Source organism: Haematobia irritans, chromosome 3 (assembly GCF_050003625.1).
Source record: "Haematobia irritans isolate KBUSLIRL chromosome 3, ASM5000362v1, whole genome shotgun sequence".
NCBI classification, from domain to species: domain Eukaryota; kingdom Metazoa; phylum Arthropoda; class Insecta; order Diptera; family Muscidae; genus Haematobia; species Haematobia irritans.
In genome coordinates, this window is record NC_134399.1 from 57,266,150 (window position 1) to 57,287,762 (window position 21,613).

Here is a 21,613-nt window from a genome sequence, read left to right on the forward strand (position 1 = left end):
ACCCGACTTTCAGTAGAAGTTATGCTTTGTTTCAAATAAAAACGTCTTTAAAATAAAATGTTGAAAAACATGTCCTATTTTTGGCGATTTTTTGCTTTGTAGTCAAGATGCACAAAGACAACAAATTTAAAGACAATTTCATTAAATTTAAAGATTTTTTCTGAATTTTAAAGTCAAGTTGGCCTTACCTCAAAAAATGTTTCTTTCATATTATGATACCCATTTTTAAGTCAAATCACTTAATTATAAGGACAATATGACTTCATTGAATAGTTTATCGACCTTCGGACAAGTAAAAACACTGCATATTGGAAAATGCGCCTTCTAATGCTAAGCTAAATTTGCATTCGTATTCTAAGGACATGAAATCTTTGGCCTCACGACAATATTTTTTTCAGTGTACTTCGTTGTAATCTAAAAAGATTTAACCATACAAATTTTCAATTTCAAATCATGTAAAACCAAGAACATATCCGAATAACTGTAATTTTTGTCGTGAGTAGTTTCGTGAACGTGAGCTACTACAGCGTAAGAAAAAATATCGAAAATAATATCAGTTTTAGTTGCGTTTATTTATTACGGACATACCTTACTAAAATAAACACCTGTATTAAATGAAAGACATTGATTTTAATTTAAGGGGCAATGATGTTAAGGTTTTAACGTCATCTTATCATTATATAGTCGACGTATTGTTTTATCTTTATTATGTCAATAGGATGGCTTGCGTAGTTTTGAGTAAACTAGGCGGCCTGTAAACTTCAAACATAATTTGTCAAAATAGAGAAGAATAAACACAATCATTTATATTTATATACTTTTTGTTAATAATATAATTTTTAATTTTAATTTGATTATTTAAATTGTAGTATAGATAGTTGCAATAGTTGTAAGAATATTGTAATTATATAAAGGGTAGTTTTTAAAATCTAATTGTTTTCTTGGGGTTTATCATATATGCGATCTCACATATATGTGGCGATAAATAGAAAATAAAAACAATTTCATATGTATATTTTCTATTTATGAAAGTATTTATGTATATTTAATTTGTGTATTATCTAATTAAAATAAAAACAAATTAGAGAACAAATTTAAAAATCAGTAAGTCATTCAATAACTAATGAAAATATAACACATGGACATGTACAAAATTGACCCAGAAAATTACAATAGCTCATGGCCAACGTATAGCCAAGCTTTTTGTCTGTAATGCAATTACAATGCAGATCTACTGCAATTAAATACAAGTACATATTAAAAAGGTAAAATGGATAGCATACTTTTCTTTTAGGTTAATTTTCTTTTTTTGAGTACCTGCTAGTATCTTAGTTGACTTTAGTTTTGTATAGCAGACTTATTGTTAATCGAGTTGGGTTTTACATCTTATTTATGCTGGGCTTGATTTGGGAAAATCCTGATTTGCAACACTCAAAGCTAACTTCTTGGATGGTGGCGGTTGTTGTACATCTGGTTGATCCGCATCCAAATCAATCTGAAATACAAAGTAATGCAATATGTATTTCTCATTATCTGTTACACACAAACATTTTATCTTGTTTTTGTTATTAAGCTAATAGTTATTTTCCCTACATTTTAAAAAGGATATTATATGTCTCATATTTACTATGGATTAGAAACAATATATATTGCTTCAGCATCTTTATTTCTCTAAAGATCACCTACTGTGGAGACAATTGCCCACAAAATATAATAGTTATGACCATGTTTCTATTTTTTTGTATCCAATAAAATTATCCGATTGATGTTCTGTCATTGGCTCTATGTATTTCTCATTATCTGTTACACACAAACATTTTATCTTGTTTTTGTTATTAAGCTAATAGTTATTTTCCCTACATTTTAAAAAGGATATTATATGTCTCATATTTACTATGGATTAGAAACAATATATATTGCTTCAGCATCTTTATTTCTCTAAAGATCACCTACTGTGGAGACAATTGCCCACAAAATATAATAGTTATGACCATGTTTCTATTTTTTTGTATCCAATAAAATTATCCGATTGATGTTCTGTCATTGGCTCTATTTTACAGCAATATAACTTCTGGCCAGCCACGCATTTTAAGCCATTATTTATAGCAGAAAAAAATTTCAATGTAGTTTTATGAACATTTTTTGTAGAGATGGCTGCACATGTAATCCATTAACTTGGAAGTTATTCGGAACTGATCTTATTGTTCGAGATTAGTAAGAATCATGACCTGGCACCCAGTGTTAAATAGTAACATTAGAAAACATTGGACATTAGACTTCGGAATAATCCTATAACATTATGATGAAAAAATGTCTGATTCAATCACGAAATTAATTGATCCAATTAATTTTTAATTGATCCAATTAATTGAAATGTCTTCAATCACAAAAATCATAGTATCAATCAGAGTTTTAATGGGGCATAAAAGAATATTTGAATAAAAAATTAATTGATTTGATTTGAAAATTTGATTCCATTAAAACTTTAATAGATGTTCATTGCAAAAATCAATTATTTTTAAATCAAAACTTTAATTGATGTCGATTGGAAAACTCAATCAGTTTTTTAGTTAAACTTTATAAATAACCAGTTAAATAGGTTTGCAATCGAATTCGATTAAATTTTTTTATCAAACTGTTAATTGGAACAATTAATTGTTTAACAAAAATCACTAAAATGTTCTTTCACTTTCTTAACTAACTGTGTGTTCATAGTTTGATTAAAAAATAATTGTATCAATTCATTTTTTAATTGAAGACGTAATTATTTTCAATCACTTTTTTAATTGACTTTGCGTTTTTATTTTGATTAAAAAATTTATTTATTTTTTTATTTTATTTTATTAAATATTTATTTTACTTATTATTTTGTTTATTAAAGTTAAAAAAATCATTTTTTAACTGACTAACGGCCATTTTCATGTAGCTCCGTTAGGCTTTAACTGTCAGTTAACAGAAAGAAAAATTGAAATATCTTTTCTCCGGTTAACTTTAACTGAAAAATTTCAGCAGTTAAGTTTCTAACTGGCATATGGAATATATACGCAAGATGACAGATATGTAGATATCATGGTTTAAAAGTTCGTTAGCTAACGTAGCACTAACGGAGCTCCATGAAAATGGGGGTTAGTCTTTCAAGTTTTATTAAAAAGTTAATTTTATCAATCAATTTTTAATTAAAAATTTTAACATTTTCAATCATTGGCCTAATTGACTTAATGTTTCTAGTTTGATTAAAAAGTTAATTGTATTAATTATTTTTTTTTTTTTATTTGGAAATATTTTGGTGATATTTTTTCTATGTGTAGGCAGACGCTAAAATTTAAGTCATACTAAGTCTCTTTGCCAAAATAAATTCATTTAAGATGATCGTTGGTGTAAATTCAGGGTTATTTTTAGCCAAAGCTTAAGCTTCTGCGGGAAATTTTTAACTTTTGAAAACTTCATGTCAGTTAATAAGTCGTCTTTTTCTAACTTTTTCTAATGGCGATTTCGATTGGGAAAAAAGGTGCAACATTCTCGAAATTGATTGCCACATATGAAGGACACTGTCATAAATTTTGGTTCCTGTACCCCTCAAAATGTTATGAATTAATAATAACTTTGGAATGACACTATCATTTGGGCGAAAACACAATGAGGGAAAAAGTAGTGTAACACCAAGGCAACATATTTTTTGCGAAACGAAAACGCCCTAAATTTGAACAAATTAACTTTCGACTTAGGGATGATACAGAAGCTTCCTACCTTGTAGATAGAGATTAGATATAATTTTGGGGATTCGATAAGAGTATAATTATAGCTCACAATCCGAATACTGGTTTATGTCATCTTACATGAAATGCAGAATAGGTTTGTTATGGCAACCAGAGTTGGTCCTCGTAAACTTTGGCATACGCATTAAATGACCATAACGCGTATACGACAAGTATTGCCATAGCATTAAAATGCAAATAAAAAGAAATTAAGGGCAGGAAATAAATTTCCATAAACGTGAAAATGTAATTTTTTTGTTGTTGCCTAAAATTTAACATTGTTTAATTACGAAAATTAAATTTTTCAATTAAATAATAACGAAACACAAATAAAGAAAAACAACAAAAAAATTAAAAACATGTGTGGAACTAGCACCGTCAATGCAACATTTGGTGTGACGCATGCCAATTTCCCATCTTCCTAGGTGTGTTACCTTTGGTTGGGAGATGATACCCAAAACAAACATAAATTTTTGAATTTAGTTCTAGCGCTGTGTCAATTGACCTACAATGTTATGTTTGCAAATTCTCATCATTCGTATGAAATGTTATTACGTAGTTGCTTTACTATTACAATATGCTGGTTTTAATGGTCATTGTAGTCAATATATACGTACCTCCATTATAACATTATCTTTCTGAATATTTCCCACGCTTGAATTGCTCTCGCTTTTACGATCTTCCGAAGTAGTCGTAACTGTGGAAATAGTTGATTTTGAAATCGCTGTTTCACTTGATGTTGTATTGTCCGATTCTTCATTAACACTATTTGGCATATCCTTCTTTTTAGATGGCTGTGCTTGAACACTCGTATTTTCATCTTTTATCACCAAATTCGCGACATTAGTGGAGGAATCAGCACATATACTGGCGTTAGAGACATTCGATGATGAAGACAATGCAGTTGTGCTACTGGAGGTAACACTACCACTTGCAGTTATAGCTCCTGCTGTAGTTTCCTTGTCAGCTTCGTGCTTCTTAATAATCTGGTCTAAATTATAACGGCGGCGATTATTTAAATAAAAGCTTTTTACATGAGCTTCGGTTTTAGTTCCCAAAGTTTCAGCAATAGCCTAAAATGGACATCGGTATACATATGAAAGAAAGTATGCGAATATTTAAAATGGAAATTATTACAATTACCTGAAAATCTTTTCCATATTTTCGCACACCTTGAACGGCTAGGAGATATTCATCATTTGTCCAACGGGCATTAATTCGGTTTGCAATTTCCGTAGGTCGTATTTCTTCCAAGTTATCGGAATTTTTACGTTTCAGAGATGAAATATTTTGCTTGTTCAGTTGAACCTAAAATCCAAAATTATAACATATCTCGTGTACATGGGAAACTTTCAATTTCATAATATGCATAATTACATAAGATGGGAGCACGATAAATGACGATGGATGAAAGAACTTTATGGTAAAGGAACCCAATTACATTCAATCCAGTAACCCTATTCTAATATATTAAAAAAATAGTCGCAGCGTAGAAACTTGTCCTAAACTTATGGGCACAGCGATAAGCCATCGATGATCATAAATTTGCAGAAACATAAATTTATTTTTTAAATATTTCTGTGTAAATCACTGGTTTCAATCTCCGTGCCTTATCTCTTCTCTCTATTAATCCTCACTAGTTTATCCAATATGTTTATTACGATTAATTTAGGTTAGCTCCTCGTCTATTTGAGAGATAAACTTCCTCTATGATGCCAGAGACAGGGAATTTCAATGATAAGGGACTTCCATCATATAGCTGATTCAAAAAAAGACTCCGCCAATCCAAAATGTCACCAGCATTGATAAGAGCAATTTATTTCCGCTTCATTGCCCAGGTGAGTCTTATCAGTACCTTCTTGGGTACTTGGATCTTACATTTTAATTTTTATATTTAATGTATAAGGAAATAAACAACATCTAATGTTGGTGAACAGTGCCTAAATTTATAGCACAAAAATAAATGTTCTACTACGTTCGAGTCAGACCGAGCTTCAAATTTTTCCCAACGAAAAGACCAGCTAAGCAGAAACTGAATTTCATTTTATATTTATCATTCATATTTATCGATAGATGGTCTTATGGTTGTATGTAACTAATCTATTTACATACTCATAATATGATTATAAACTTTTTATTACGCGACTACATTTATTTGATCTCATGCCCATAATTATTAATATTAATATAAAATAAAATATTAATATTAATACAAAAAAAATGTAACTAACGCTCAGATAATCAAAGGATGTAAAAGAAAGAAGAGGTAGTGGTTCATAGTACACTGAATTGCGTTTAGAATATGTGCGATTGAAGCTTGGTTGGTAGGATAGGAAAATTGTTAAAATAAAATATCAATTCAAAGACAACAATAACAAAAACAAAAAAAAAAGGAAAAAAATCGATTAGTCGAAAAGTGAATTTTCGCAACATATACTTCTTACAAAATATTCAGAAATAATAGAAGCTAAAAAATCATAAAAACTGCAAGAGGTGATTTAGTATATAGGACAAAACAACCTCTTACATATTCGAATTCGGGGAAATTATTAGTTATTAACCACGCATGAAACCATTTGTTTTCCTCCCATTCTGATTGCACTAGTTTACACTGAAAATGTACATTGGATGAGAGGTGACTTTTCTTATGTATTTTGCTCTGCTGAATTCAAAAAAATGTTAAATGTTTTTTACGGATATTTTTGAATCATTTAACTTATCACAGATCCAATTATACAATTATATATTATTCGTCATCTCAATATCTTTCATTTAAGTACCAACATTTCTAACTCGAGATATAATTTGTTTAGTGAAAAAGTGCGAAAAACTAAAAATAACGGGATATCTCAAAAACTGCTCCATAATTTTTTTTAATTATTTTCGAATTGAGCAGATCAAAATACATCTCATATCATCAAATGTACAGGAAAAAAATTTATTTTGTAAACTAGTATTGAGAAATTGTAATTACGGAAAAAATCCAAAACAACAAATATAGTAGGAAAATAATGTGTAAATGAATAAGGAATGTTATACATATTGCAAAATAACAATTCTTACTTGACTCAAGAGAGAAACAATCTCTCTATCGATATTGGCTAGCAATTCATCTTGATTATCATTAGCACTAGCCAAAGCTACAATATCATCGTGATTTATATACATTCCCCGAGGTGGTTTACGTTTATGGCGTTCAGCGTTACGATCACGAGATCTTTTACCAAAAAATGGACCGGATGTGGGTCGTTTATTGCCTGTGCGTCTAAAGCGGGGAAAATATGGTGGGACAGAAAAAAAAGTATTTCATATAAAGCAACATAAACTAAAATGCGAATATCATATACCTCCAATGATGATGGCAACTGGAACAAAGTTTACCATGGGGAGAGTTATGCAAAATGTTGCATGCAACGCCACAATTTGAACAATAACCACTACCGTTTCCACCACTACAAGAGACGGCACTATTTATATTATTGCTGCTATTGAGATTTGTGGAAGCGGAAATTCCATTTGAATAAATTATATCGGAATTGGAAATGGACGGAGTTTGGAGTTGTTGCGATTGTTTGTTGTTGTTAGCAGTATTTGAAAAGTTATTTTCTACATCAACACCACCATCGTGGATTACACTCGCGTCATTTGTTTGATCATATAATAATCCTGCATGTGATGATAATGTTTGATCCTAATTCAGTTTTTTATTTGTATTATTGTTTTGTTTTGTTTTCAATTCGGCAAACGATATAATCGGAAAAGAGACAAGAGAATAAGAAAACATAAGATTTTAGTATGGCAATTTAAGTTAATTGACGAAGAGAATACTACTAAATTACAACAAAAAAAAAAAACAAACAAAACAGTATTAAAAAATTCTTATGAATATCCATGAACTGGTATTGAAAATAAAATCTGTATAGTAGTATTATGAAGCAGTGGTTGGTGTTGTGGTGTGGATCAAACAAAATTTATGCATTTTCTTTTATTGTACTCAATATACATCATTCAATTTCATTTTCAGTTTTCAAACCGTCAACAACTTTCAAACCGCCAAGTAGAAGAGAAACACAAAGATATTTGAGAGGAATTTTCATGGCAACGAGATTTTGATAGAACGAGTAGAATTGTATTTTGCAATATAAATAACGATAATGATGGGTATGTTTCAACTTAACAAGAAGTAATGAAGAAAACATAATGAAACAATGAGGAAATTAGTTAAATATTTCGGCTTCTGCTGCTTATGCTTAAAGACACTAGACACAATTACTTTTCCCATTGAATACAAAATACCACAGAGTTGGATGGGTTTGCCTGATATTTTATGGATTCCTTCCCAGTGTTTTTTGTTAACCCACCTTACCAAAAATATGAGAAAAGCTTTGCGATTATGAGAGATGCATAAAAAAATAAATTGTTTTGGAAGATGCCAATTGTTTTATTTCAGCTTTATTTCTTTTAGAAAAGTGTATTTTTAAAAAGGAAACACATGAATTTTGTTTAATCTTCACGCAGACAAACATTGATTTACTTTTTTTATTACTTTTTTCGTATGATTTTGGTTGATATGAGTTTAACTTTAAGTGTATATTTGTTTTTCTTTTGAGACTTTAAAGATGTTAGTTTAAAAATATATAAACAGTCTTTTACTACAACTAGATATTTTAAAATTAACTTATTGCTTAGTTTTATTTTCTTATTATTCCAGCTAAAAAGAACAATAAATATTCTTAATCATCATTGGTTGCTTAAAATAAAGAAATAAAATATATTAATGCCACAACACAAGCGTAGTGGTAATTATAATTTCTATTTTATTTGCCATATACATGGCTACAATTTTAACGTTATAATTCAAATACAAAATGTTGGTGCGAGTACATTTCAAAATCATGTATACCAAAAAATTATGATGTTTAATGAATTTTATTTCTATAGAGAAAATTAAATGTTATATTAGACGACAATAGGAACCTGTGTACGTATATATAATTTTTATCTTGAACATTTTGGTGTGAATGCAGCCACATCATCTAATATAATATTGGATTTTCCCTTTGGTATTTTTTTTTGTTTCAAATAATAAATATATAGTACAACCTTTTAAAATGTTGGAAACACCTGAAATCTGAACAACTGTTTTCGAATAAAACGGTTTGTAAAAGGAGTGGCTTTTAATTCCAAAAACTACTAAAATAAAAGCAAATCATGTTACAAACTCAATTATGTTTATTTTTGTACGTTAAATGTATTTCAAGTAAAATAATCATATATACCAGTATATACAATGAGCGTCATAATAAAATGTACATAAGTATTTGTTTCAAATTACCATTTATTTCACCATTCATATTTACGATCTTATTGAACATTGTTTGGTATTGCCAGAGAGTTTTCAAATCTCTAATTAAAAAAAAATCCTCAAAACACTTTTTTATAACAAACACATAGTACAATTTATTTTGACGCCTACTATATATATGGACTTCAAGCAATTGTCTACAATTTAACATAGACTTTGTATATCGTTAATAGGTTGTCAAATTCTGGGGATAGCTAAAATTTTTCTGGGGAGACTCTTGATTTTCAGTAGATATCTATATATACTAAAAATACAAATATATTTTTCATTCGTGCTTTATATTGAAATGCAGAAATATTAGACTATTTTTTCATGAAAGCTCTTATAACTTGAACCAAGACAATTTACTTGGTGATATTAGCTTATGTCACATGTCGCGATACTAACTAGCATTACTGCATTTTACTTTCTAAATTCCAATTTTCCGGATATAAGCGGCATTTTGAATAAATCATAGTTTAGTTTTAAAGTCAGAACAAATAACAACCTTGACTTTTCTTAGGGACCATTAGAAAAAATAAGAAGAAATTACTAGTAAAGTTTTCTAGGGAAATCGTTGCGAGTTAGGATCAGAAAAGTCTGAGCAAACGCTTTTCTTCATTGCTGACAATTTTTCTGACATCGAATCGAAACAATGAATGATTCGTTTTGTCAAAGAGGTATCATTAGAATTTGACACATATCGCAGAATAACCATTGCTAATTCTGGTTAGGTTTTAATAGAATCGCATAATCCAAATTTTGTCCCTGTATTCACTGATTCGATTGATTTCTAAGTTTTGTCCATGTTTCATGAAATCTACAAAAAAACAATTTGACATTGTTCAGAAATAGGATATTTTTCCAACTTACTTTAAAGAAAAATAAAGATGCGTTGGTTATGTATATGAATAAATAAATAAGCAAAATGATGTATATGAAAAAACATGTATATGTAAAAAACATTATATCTTTTTACTTTTTACAAAATTTATATTGAACATCTTTTCTATAATCTAATATTTTCAAGGTTATCGATGATGTATCGTATTATTTTGTATTTGTATCGACATTTGAGATGGATCGTGGGCGATAATTAAAAATATATACACTTATATTTAATAATATAAGCAACAAAGTTGTAAATGCGTTTTATTTAAATAAAAAGAGAACTTAAGGCAAACCATTAAATACAAAATATAATTTTTAAAATTGTGCCAAGAATTGTCCATAAATGTATCTGATAATTTAAATTACTAATACTTTGAGATTACTGCACATACAAATGTTTTTGTTTTCCAATTCGATCTTGAGTAAATATTATCCAACGATCCATCCCAATCTTTGCATATAATTATTTGCATATAATTATTTGCATATAATTTTACTTTCCATACGCCATTAGCTTCTTGGTTTTATATAATAGTGTGACAGCAATAAGCAAAATACATATACATAAAATGTAATTTATGTATAATCATAATATTTTTATTTGTAATCTATAGCAATAGACTCGAAATTGTTTTTGTTTTAAAAAATTAAGTGTATAGATTTTTTCTAAATTAAATTAAAAATATAAAAAATGAATAATGCTTCAGCTATTATTTCATCAGAATACTACACTTAAAGTTAAGCCACAACGTAACTATAAAATGCCAGTGATATTTATGTTATATAAATGGTAAAAAATTAAAAGAAAAAGAAAATAAAATTTATTTAATAACTTAACTCAGAAATGTGTTGGAAATCATTAAAAGAAAAACAAAAAAAAAACAAATGATGAAACTATAAATGAACGTAATCAATTGTGTTAAACGAGATGTGTACGTACAATCTATAATATAGTTATATGTATAAATATACTATAAGATAAACTAATTCTAACTAATAATTACCTTGTCATCATTGTCGGACTCTTCATTACTTCCATTGTCACTGCCATTTTCTGAAGATCCCTCTTTACTTGCTTTTACTTTTTCCTGCCGATCCATGACACTTTGACGATGTCGTGTCTTTTTCCAAGAATAGTAATACTTAACTAAGCTTGCAATGGATTTATCTGGAAGCTATTAAAGTAAAGAGTGAATAAATATTTATGCATTATTGCTAAGATTCCATAAGCCTGGTTCAAAAACAAACTCACCATTTGACGTATGCGATGAAAACTTTTTCCGTGGAATTGAAATGCTTGTTCAAATAAAACTTTATCTTCAACTGTCCATTCATCAGGAAATGGTGTGAAATTCGCCAAATCCATAACAGCCCTCTCTAGGTCGTGTTTATGCCAAAACAACATACCCAACGCTTGCTCACCATTGTATCCATATTTTTCTTTGGCAACAGATATATATTCCTCAACTGAAAATAAGGAAATTAATTTGTAATACAAAATATAATAAGGTTCCTTCGCAATATCATGCCAAGAATTTCAATGAATCTTATAAGATTGTTATTTTTGATTAATTGATACGTTATATGTCCATACAATATTGTAATATCCGTAAGAGTAGTACATTGTAATTCACTAAATAATTTCAAAGAATATGTGATGAAAATTTACAAGTATAAAACTTTAAAGTATGAACCTACAATCTCTTGCAAACTATAAAACAGCATTTTTTGAGTTGACGAAAAGGCGGTTAGAATTAGTCCAGGTGTGTACATTTTGCAAATCTTTAATCGGGTATTTTCTTCAAATAGATTTCGCTTTGTTTTTTACCTTAAAAATAATTTTTTGTTGTGCTTGCTAATATTCTGCAACCTATGTATATACATATATAAAATATATGCTAACTAAATCTGTGAGAGCAGAGAATTTTTTTAGTTCTGAGATTTCACAGCACTCTCTCCAAACCCTGCAATATTGTCCTTTAAAACATAAATAATATCAGCTGCCTTTAAGCAATTCCCAATTGGTAGCAACAAGCAAAACGAAAATCTTGGCAATTTTTGTGGTATATTTTTTAACCTTGCCTTGGTGGGCTTTTATGTATAACATAACAATTGTATATAAAACATACGACAAAGATGTTCTTAAGATTATTTTTGGAAATAAAAATCGCCTTTGTATCCACCTTAAAAAATATAGTATTTTCCATTTGTGACGGGGAAAGTAGCCAAGTAGAAAGTAGCAAAAACTCTCATTACCCGGTAATCTTGTATGTAAGCCTATTTAATATGATCACCAGAGAACTGCAACCGGTGGCTTTTTTTCGTATTGCAATCTTACCCACAAAATGTTGGTGGCAGTGAGTAAGACACCAATTACCATGCGATCTTTTACATTGATACAAATGCGAGAATAAAAACACCAATAGTATATAACAATGTTCGTATGCAGTGTCTTGCAATCTTAAACCAATCGACATCGTAACAACGCTCGGTAAACAAAAAACGAGGTTGGCACTTAAGTGTGATTGCACTCAACAACAACAATTACTAGCAGTTGGCATTAGCTCAAGAGAATTGAGAGAGTGTCAAATAAGAGAATAACAAACTGCTGATATGGGTAACCAATTTGTGTGATTGCTTTACTACGGTGTTTTCGAGAGACCAACACTCATACTAACAAACACCGACAGTCGTCGGTTGCATTGGATATTGGTGGTTGAAATTTTTTTTATCAATTGATGTTTTAAGATTGCAAATGTTGGTGTTTACTAAATACACTGGTCGGTTGCGGTAGATCGCAGCCGTTCTCTGATGATCACCTAATATGTAATCATTTATTCGTAATTTGAAAAATAACTACTTTTTTCTCAGGTATCCAAATCTCGAATATAAATGCGTACACTGGTAGAAAATGCGGTATGTGGCCATTACCGCTTGGTATTAATAAATTGATTCGCGTTACCTTTTAATTTTGATACCACTATTTATCAAATCATTTCCATCCGGTATTATTATGGTATTAACTATTACACTGCAGTAACACATGATATGTAGACGTTGCGACCAATTGTAATTGGTCGCCTTGGTAGTTTAGTTTATGCGGCTTGTAAATAACAATAGTTTGGGATAAGATGAAAAAATGAATTCTGTGTATATAGCGAAGTATAGGTAAGTATATTTTTTAGCATTATGTATGTTTTCTAATTCGATCATTCTTTAGTTAGGTGTGCAACTGACATATAAAAACCTTCCAATTACAACTACAGACGACTTGAGAGAGATGACTTGAGGGATGCAGTGCCTCAATTGCAATATGGAGCTGAATTGGGAGAATAATTTTGCATGGAGAAATGATTAGGCTTTTGTATGTATGTTATGTATGAAATGAAGTACGTAACAAAGACATTTTACGTGTGTTTTATTTAAACTAAATATTATTAAATTATTTTAGGTATTATTTGGTAATACCGCACTGTTTATACATCTATACCATTATGGTATAAATAATAGTACCGCGTAGGTATTATTTTCAATATCATATTGGTACTTTCATAATACTGAATGGTACTTTCATGCTTTGCGTACCGCCTGTACCATTCGGTATTGATATTGTACCATACGGGGTTGGCTAACTATCAATAACGTACGGTATCGATTTGAGCCAGTAGGGTAATAATTTTTCTTTGGGTGTAGTTCTCTTCGCAGTAAAAAAGCTTGTCGGGTTCTAAAGATTTTGTCTACACTAATTATGTTGGTACTAATTCCGAGACAAAGAAACGGAGAATTGAAGACGAATTTGAACTTTTTCGATTTTTTCCAACTTTTTTTTTTTCATGTATAGCACATGAACACAGAGTCCTTTCGAAACCTTTTAATGATAACTCAAATGCTATGTTTCAAGTAAAAACGACTTTAAAATAAAGTATCAGAAGGCATCTCCTATTCTTTAATCCTGTTTAGCTTTGCTAGAAACCAATAGTCAACAAATTTAAATACAATTTCATTAATTTTGAAGAGTTCTTTAGAATTATTAAAGCCAAATTGATCTTAGTACAACAAAATTGCTTTTCATGTATAAATACCCATTTGAAGTCGAATCACCTAACTGTAAGGATAAAACAACTTTATTAAAAAGTTTATCTACTTTGGACAAGGCAAAAAATGTTATGCGTCTTTTATGCTAAGCAAAACTCGCAACAAAAACTTTGGCCTAACAATATTTTCTTTCAGTTTATGAAAATAATAAAAAATACAATGCATGTGCGGTTTATAACGAAATTTGGTCCGCGAAATTTGGAGAGATGTAAATTTAGATGTGCATATACCCTAACATGAATTAAACGCAAATTAATTCCAAGATTAAACTAGAAAACTTACTACAGTGAGTTAAATTCGTGAATTACTTTATAATAAAGCTGTAATGTATTGCGATGTTTCAAATGCTGGGGTTTTAACCACACGTCAAGGCATTGTAAAAGCGTGGAACAGATTTGTGCCAAATGTAGCGGGGCTGGTCACATTTTTCGAGAGTGTAGAAATGAATACACCAAATGTATAAATTGCCAAAAGGCAAAGGAAAGATTAAATTTAAGAGATGTTGATGTAAACCATGACTGTAGAAGTAATGAGTGTCGCGTACTACAAAGGCGAACGAAATACGAAAATGAACGTGTTGCATACTAGCAACCAAAGTATATAAAGGGATTATATATGAACATCGCAGGCTTATTTTCAAATTTTGAAGAACTGGAAGAGATATGCAATGACAAACAATTTGATTTCATTTGTTTAACTGAAACACATTTGACAAAAAATATTGATGATGGAGAATTTAAAATACAAAATTATTCAATTATAAGATGCGATAGCAATTCCCGGCACACTGGAGGAGTTTGTTTCTATATAAGAAATAACTGGCAAGCGAAGATTGTAGATTGTACATCTATTGATAAAATCGTATGGTGGTTAAAGATTGAAATACGCAGTGGCAGAGAAGTATTTTTATTAGCTGGATTATACCGATCCCCCTCTTTTACTCCTTCAGGAGAATTCACAAAACTTTTTTGAGAATGAAATAGACAAACTTTCAGGCCAAGACAAATGCTTAATAATGGGAGATTTCAATGTTAACTGGCTTGAGAATAGCTGTAAAAAGAAGCAGCTAGAAGAAATAATAGAAGATAACTATTTTAAGCAAATTGTAATACAGCCTACGAGGATAACACAAAATTCATCTACCTTGATAGACTATGTTATCAGTAATTTTGAAGGAATTCAAACGTCTACAAATGATTATATGAAAATTAGCGACCACGAGGCACTGGAAATTCTTATTAGAAGGAAAAGCATAGAAACATCTAGTACAAAGGAAGTAAGATCTTTGCATTTCAACAACGTTCTCTTTCGAAACATATTAAATGATGTAGTAGATTTTGGTTCATCAGTAAATGAAATCACTGAAAATTTTGTGAGTAAAATAAATAATGCATTGAGTTCAATGATGATCTGTAAAAAGGTGCATATAACAAATACCCCGCCAAACCCATGGTACAACAACAATCTTAAAGCAATGAAACACAAAAAGATACAGTTATATAATATAGCGATTTGGAGCAATAATGAGGATGATTGGAAGAAGTATAGACACATCAGAAATAATTATGGCAAAGAAATAAAAAAAGCGAAAGCCAATTTCATTAACAACAAAATTAAAGGTTGTTTAGACCAAAAATCCATGTGGAGGACAATAAAAAGTTTAGTTTTAAAAAAGGAGGATACCCAAATAAAACAAATAAATTTGAAAGGCCTTGTTGTGTCTGGAGATAAGGATATTGCAGAAGGGCTAAATTCGTTTTTTATAGACAGCATTTATGACGTCGTAAACAGTATACCTTTTGAAACATATGAAAACTTGATAGTACAAAACGCTCAGTCTTATTTCAAATTCAGAATGATAGATCTAAATGAGTTAAGGGAGACTATGAGAGCGATGAATGGCAAGAAAGATCAATATTTTGTGACAACTAAAATGCTGCTGGATAACTTTGACATTGTTGGGCAAATTCTGCACAAAATTGTTGTGGAATCTTTAGAAACCGGAATATTTCCAGATGTCCTGAAGGAATCATACATTATACCCATACAGAAAATTAAAAATACGACAAATGCTAATGAGATAAGACCGATAAACATGCTGCCTATATTAAGCAAAATAATAGAAAAAATTGTACATACACAGTTATATACACACTTTGAAACTAATAATTTTCTTATTGAAACCCAATCAGGATTTAGGCAGAACCATAGTTGCGAAGCACTATTAAATCTCGTTGTAACCCAATGGAAATCAGAAATTAATGCAAAAAACTGTGTTGCAGCTGTTTTTCTAGATCTAAAACGCGCTTTTGAAACGGTAAATAGAGAAATACTTTTGAAGAAATTGAATAGATATGGAGTTAAAGGAAAAGAACTGAAATGGTTTGAAAGCTACCTGAGTAATAGAAGGCAAAGGACAAAGTGTGGCTTACATATATCGTCAAAAATTGGAGTTGAAATTGGGGTGCCACAAGGAGCAGTATTGGGGACTTTACTGTTTTTAATATATGTCAATGACATTAAACAAATATTGCATAAAGCAAAAGTTTGTCTGTTTGCGGATGATGCTCTTATTTATACCCATGGATCTAATATAGAGGAGTGTATAAGAGATTTAAATCAAGATTTGAAAAATGTGGAGATATACCTGCGAATGAATAGGCTAAAACTAAATATAAGCAAAACAAAAGCAATGATTTTGAATGGGCCAACATTTAACCACATATACATACAAGATGAAATAGTGGAGCAAGTGGAGGAAATAAAGTACTTAGGTGTTATAATTGACAGAAACCTTAAATTTGATACTCATTTCAACTACATATGTTCGAAAATTTCAAAGAAAATAGCATTTTTAAGAAGAATTCGATCTCAACTGCCTACAGAAACTGCTATAAACATATACAATACAACGATAAAACCACATTTTGAATACTGCTCTACATTATTATTTCTTGGAAACCAATCTGTAAAAAATAGACTTCAAAAATTGCAAAATAAAGGAATGCGTTGCATATTGAGATGTCACAGATTAACTCATATATCTACAATGCTGGATACTTTGCGGTGGCTATCAATAAACCAGGGGGGTTACTCTGTATTGCGATACGAAAGCAAATGCGATGCGATAGTTAAATGCGTTAAGAGTACAATTCGGTACTCTGTATCACTTGCGCAAACGCTTTCGCAAAGTAAACTGAAAATATGGTAACGCTTTAGCAAAATAAAGCGAAAATATGACAACGCTGGCTGCACAATGTAAACAATAACGAAAATGATAAAAAGAAATGTCAAAAAATTGTAAATAAAAACATTTTAAACAATCTTCCGTTCGGTGCGTGTTCTTTTAAAACTTGCTAATCGTTTATAACAAAAAAGTAATAATTATGGATTCGATAGCGTTATGGTTTGAAGAAAATTAACATGAACGAATTACAAGAAGAATTTTGCGAGATCGGTCAAATATACTCTCCCTAAGTGACCACGGGTAAGAAAATGGAAACTCAAATTATGTGACAAACGTTTTCGAATATTTCATTTTTATAGATTTCGTCTTAATAAAGATGCGTTTATGTATGTATTAAACGCTATTAAAGACGACCTCGTCGTTCCAAATAAATCCACAGCCATTCCAACTCCAATAAAAGTGGCCGCTGCTTTGAAATTGCTTGGACAAGGTGGTTATCTACAAATCGGCCAAGACCATCTTTTAGGACTATCAGAGCAATCTATGTCGCGCTGCTTAAAAGAAGTTTGCGAGGTGATTGAACGAATACTTTGTCCCAAGCACATACAATTTGAGGTAACTGCGGAAGAGACCATAAAGTCTACCAAAGTTTGGAACTGACGTTGCTGTGTCTGTAACTTTTTTGGTTTTTCCCTAAAACAATAAACAATTTAGATACAAATATAAAAATTTAATTGTGCTTACTTACATATTTGTTACTTTGCGATTGCTATTTTGTTTGCGCACGATTTTTGCGATCAACGAACGAGTTTGACATACGCTTTCGCATTATAGAGTGCGGTGATGCCAGATTTGCGAAAACTAGATGCGCAAGGTAGATACGAAAACGAATTACTGAGTACCAATTACTCGATTCGCGACAATTTTTCTTACGCATCGCAATACAGAGTAACCCCCCAGAGGCTTGTAATGAATGCTTTAATATTTATCTTCAAAATTAAAAATGGAATGTTGCCCATGTATTTGGAGAACTACATAACATATGTATCAGATGTACAACCGTACAGTTTAAGAAACACAAATAACTTCAGATTGCATTTTAGTACAACTAGTTTCTATCAAAATTTACTTTTATATAACGGTCTTAAATTGTTCAATGAAATGCCAGATGATTTAAAAAACATTGATAATTATTTTCTTTTTAAAAGTAGATTAATTTCATATGTAAAACTGAGATTTTAATGTAATTTAATCTATTTTTGTATAAAAAAAGAAAGTGTAAATAATAACTATATAAGTTAAATAAAAAAAAAAAAAAAAAAAAAAAAAAAAAAATATACCTATATTCATTTAAAGCACCATTATTATGAAATACTTGGAAAACATATTTGACGTTACATTAAATATTGGTTTTAATTTTTTATGTAAAAGCTCGATAATTTATTAAGCCATTATCGATCAACTGCATTACTTTTTGAGAATAATCATCACAAATTACTGAGAAGTAGTTATTATTGTCATTATAAGTTAGTCATTATAACTCATCGCAATGTAATGCAACGTGTAATGAGAGTTTTACTTCTGGTAATGCAAATTGTAATGAGTTATGGTTACCTAGTAAGATGAAATCGATATTTTTATTATTTTGATCCGTCACATCCTTACAATGTCAATTTTTTGGTTAGATCCCTATTTCATACATACATACAATTTCAAGAGTCTACACTAGTATAAGCAGCAATAATAACAAACTACTTACGTTTAGTGTCCGGTATTTCTTTTGTAGGAGACCACACCAGCAGAGCACGGTCATTAAGGCATTCAGGTTTTCGCTCTGGTTCAGGTATTAGAGGTGGACACACTGCTTGATAGTCACGACCAACACGAATTTTTTCTGCAATATAAAAAAGTACACCAGTTAGTTACATTTTTCTCGGAAAATATATAGTAATAGTAACAATCTACCTTCATATTCGCTTTGTTTGGTTTTAGATTTTCCGTTGCGTTTGATAGCTACATAAAAATAAATCAAATAAATCGTATGAAACATGTATAATTTTTTCTCATATATTTACAATTGTCATCATCGGATGATGTTTCGGGTGTGCCAGTACCCGTTCCACCAGGGGCACTTGCGCTTGCACTTCCTGAGCTAGCCCCGTGGCCATTGGGACTGGGACCACGGGAGCGTCTGCCGTTGCGCACCAGCTCTGAATTACGTTCGGCTAGTACCATTTTTGTTGCTATTAAATGTGTAATTTTTTCTGCTCTTATCCTCCAAGATATTATGAATCACGCTGCTATTGTATTAATTGCAGCGAATGTAACACGTTATATGACCAACCAATAATGTTGGAATTTGTAAAAATATATTCAATTGTTATAGTCCTCAGTAGTCAATTGAAAATTCATAAACTAAAATACAAAAAGGGAATATTATAATCAGATGTTTACACGGATATTAGGATTTTCTGAATTAACTGGCATACAACAACAAACTGCATACATGACAACAAGCACAGATCAAAGAAATCTACTGAATGAAACTGAAAATTTAGAAATTCAGCATTGCGACGCAGCAGCATTGTCTCCGCCGAATACAACAAAGCACTTGATATGCACACGACCATAGAACGTTGCTTGGTTAGTCTCCACGACAAATCAAAAACTAATTCGAAATAACTATTTTTCGTTTTTCTAACGTATATATGCAATAATAATTACACAAAGATGAATATATTTATAATTATTTATTTATTTTCGTTCGTTTAAAAACTATAATTTATTTTCACATCTTTGGCTTGGCTTTATAAAACACACAAAAAACATTCAACACTAGCATTTATTGATGTCTATTTACTTTTATTAGCATCATAAACAGATTTCCATGCGTTTTACCCACTATTTCTTCCCAGATATTAAAGCAACTGCATCAAATCTAATGTCCAATTTTAACTTCGAGATTTAGACTTCTGCAGCACCACAATGCTGGGAAACGAATGGGCAGGTAACAAAAAATAAAATAAACCATCAGAGTTGAATTCAATTTTCATTGCTGAATTTGGTATACACACTACACTTTATGCTAACAACCATACTTTTTCTGAGTTTTTGACTGGACCAATACAAAACTTTTTCATCAAAATTCGAAACAACTTGTAACTAAACTTACATTCTGTTAATTGTATCTTAGACGGGAGGGTTTAATCAAAACAATTGTTCACCCTCCCCTTTATCAATATTTAAAATATACCAAACTTTTTATGAAATTTTGTCCTGTAATCCAGAGTGGTTTGTTGACACAATTTAACGTCCAAACGATACAGTATTTGTCACGATTCAGCTGTTCAATGTCGAGCCATGTTCAGTAACACGAGTACTCGCTTTATCAGTTCAATTACTTTATGACAAGAGTATTTGTATATAAACCCACCCAATAACCACAAGCATTGGACAAATGCTATATTCAACACGGTTTTTGTACATTTCATCAAAGAATTTGTTTACAATTCAAATTGATAATTTTTTTCATCAAAAACCATACAGTAGTAGCATTTATCAGAATGAATGGGGTCCGAAACACAGAGTTGTTAACTATTTGTGCGAACTAAGCTAGCCTTGCCAACATTTTTTTTTTAAATTTGTCGGCACTTCTGAGAAATCCCACCACGTCAAAAACAGTGTTATACGATATCCAAAACTCGTCGCAAAAGTGTCGTCACTATTGAGAAGTTGTATCACGCCATGTTACTACAAACAAGTATCGCATGAGTGCAATTATTAGATGCCTCTTTAGATAAATTTAAAACGACGCCAGAAGAGCCCCTTCAAACTATTCGAAAAAGTGAATTTTAAGAGAGTTGTAAAATAATCATTGTGGTCAAGTAAAATACGATTTATAACAGTAAAAACACATTGAACATAATGCCATAAGGCCGGTACTATGTTCGGTTTCCGCAGCGAAATCCCATACAAAACCAAAATATGCGAAAAACTAGCGAAATTTATGGAATTTGTATTTTTTTTTTTTGAGTTGAAAAACTGACGTGAATTAAGAAATAATTTATTTATTAAACTGATTTTTGTGACTTTATAATACAAACGTGGATCGCATTATTATTTAAAAATGTAATCAGATCGTTTGATAAAACAAAATATAGCATGGAGTGGCATTTTCGTAATAAACTAACAACCAAAGACAATACACTTTAGAAGGTGGGAAATTGGCTGCTGAAAACATCAAACCATTGACGGCGCTAGGCCCCTATTTACCGTTTACGCGTTTGGTTCGACACATTAAAATAAAAAGAAATTAAGAGTTGGAAACATCTTCGAACAAAC

General features: G+C 30.6%; 1 protein-coding gene and 1 long non-coding RNA gene across 10 annotated transcripts; both read right to left on the bottom strand.

The window, feature by feature from the left end:
- Window positions 1-628: 628 nt before the first annotated feature.
- Window positions 629-20,603, bottom strand: CoRest (REST corepressor). Of its 9 annotated transcripts, none has more exons than XM_075303199.1 (11): window positions 20,445-20,603; window positions 19,348-19,687; window positions 19,238-19,285; window positions 19,032-19,166; window positions 11,243-11,457; window positions 10,995-11,165; window positions 7,103-7,446; window positions 6,819-7,020; window positions 4,899-5,063; window positions 4,373-4,828; window positions 629-1,495 (listed from the first exon to the last, which is right to left on the bottom strand). In XM_075303199.1, exons 2-11 carry the CDS (start codon window positions 19,505-19,507, stop codon window positions 1,391-1,393), a joined length of 2,001 nt encoding a protein of 666 aa, XP_075159314.1. In that variant the 5' UTR covers window positions 19,508-19,687; window positions 20,445-20,603; the 3' UTR covers window positions 629-1,390. The 9 variants fall into 9 exon arrangements, with proteins under 9 accessions (XP_075159314.1, XP_075159315.1, XP_075159316.1 ...); XM_075303200.1 differs by lacking the exon at window positions 20,445-20,603 and adding an exon at window positions 20,175-20,416; XM_075303201.1 differs by lacking the exon at window positions 20,445-20,603 and adding an exon at window positions 20,171-20,416.
- Window positions 17,594-18,556, bottom strand: LOC142230226 (uncharacterized). Its single transcript, XR_012720610.1, has 2 exons — window positions 18,021-18,556; window positions 17,594-17,965 (listed from the first exon to the last, which is right to left on the bottom strand). It is a non-coding gene; the product is annotated as an uncharacterized LOC142230226 (long non-coding RNA).
- Window positions 20,604-21,613: the final 1,010 nt, after the last annotated feature.

What these genes read in the sequence shown, in the direction of transcription:
- CoRest (XM_075303199.1), bottom strand. Translation starts at nt 19,507, where the DNA reads ATGGTACTAGCCGAACGTAATTCAGAGCTGGTGCGCAACGGCAGACGC. An exon ending in TTCATCGCATACGTCAAATG is followed by an intron (nt 11,166 to 11,242) that starts GTGAGTTTGTTT and finishes TTACTTTAATAG; the next exon opens with CTTCCAGATAAATCCATTGC. An exon ending in TTGTTTCTCTCTTGAGTCAA is followed by an intron (nt 5,064 to 6,818) that starts GTAAGAATTGTT and finishes TTTGGATTTTAG; the next exon opens with GTTCAACTGAACAAGCAAAA.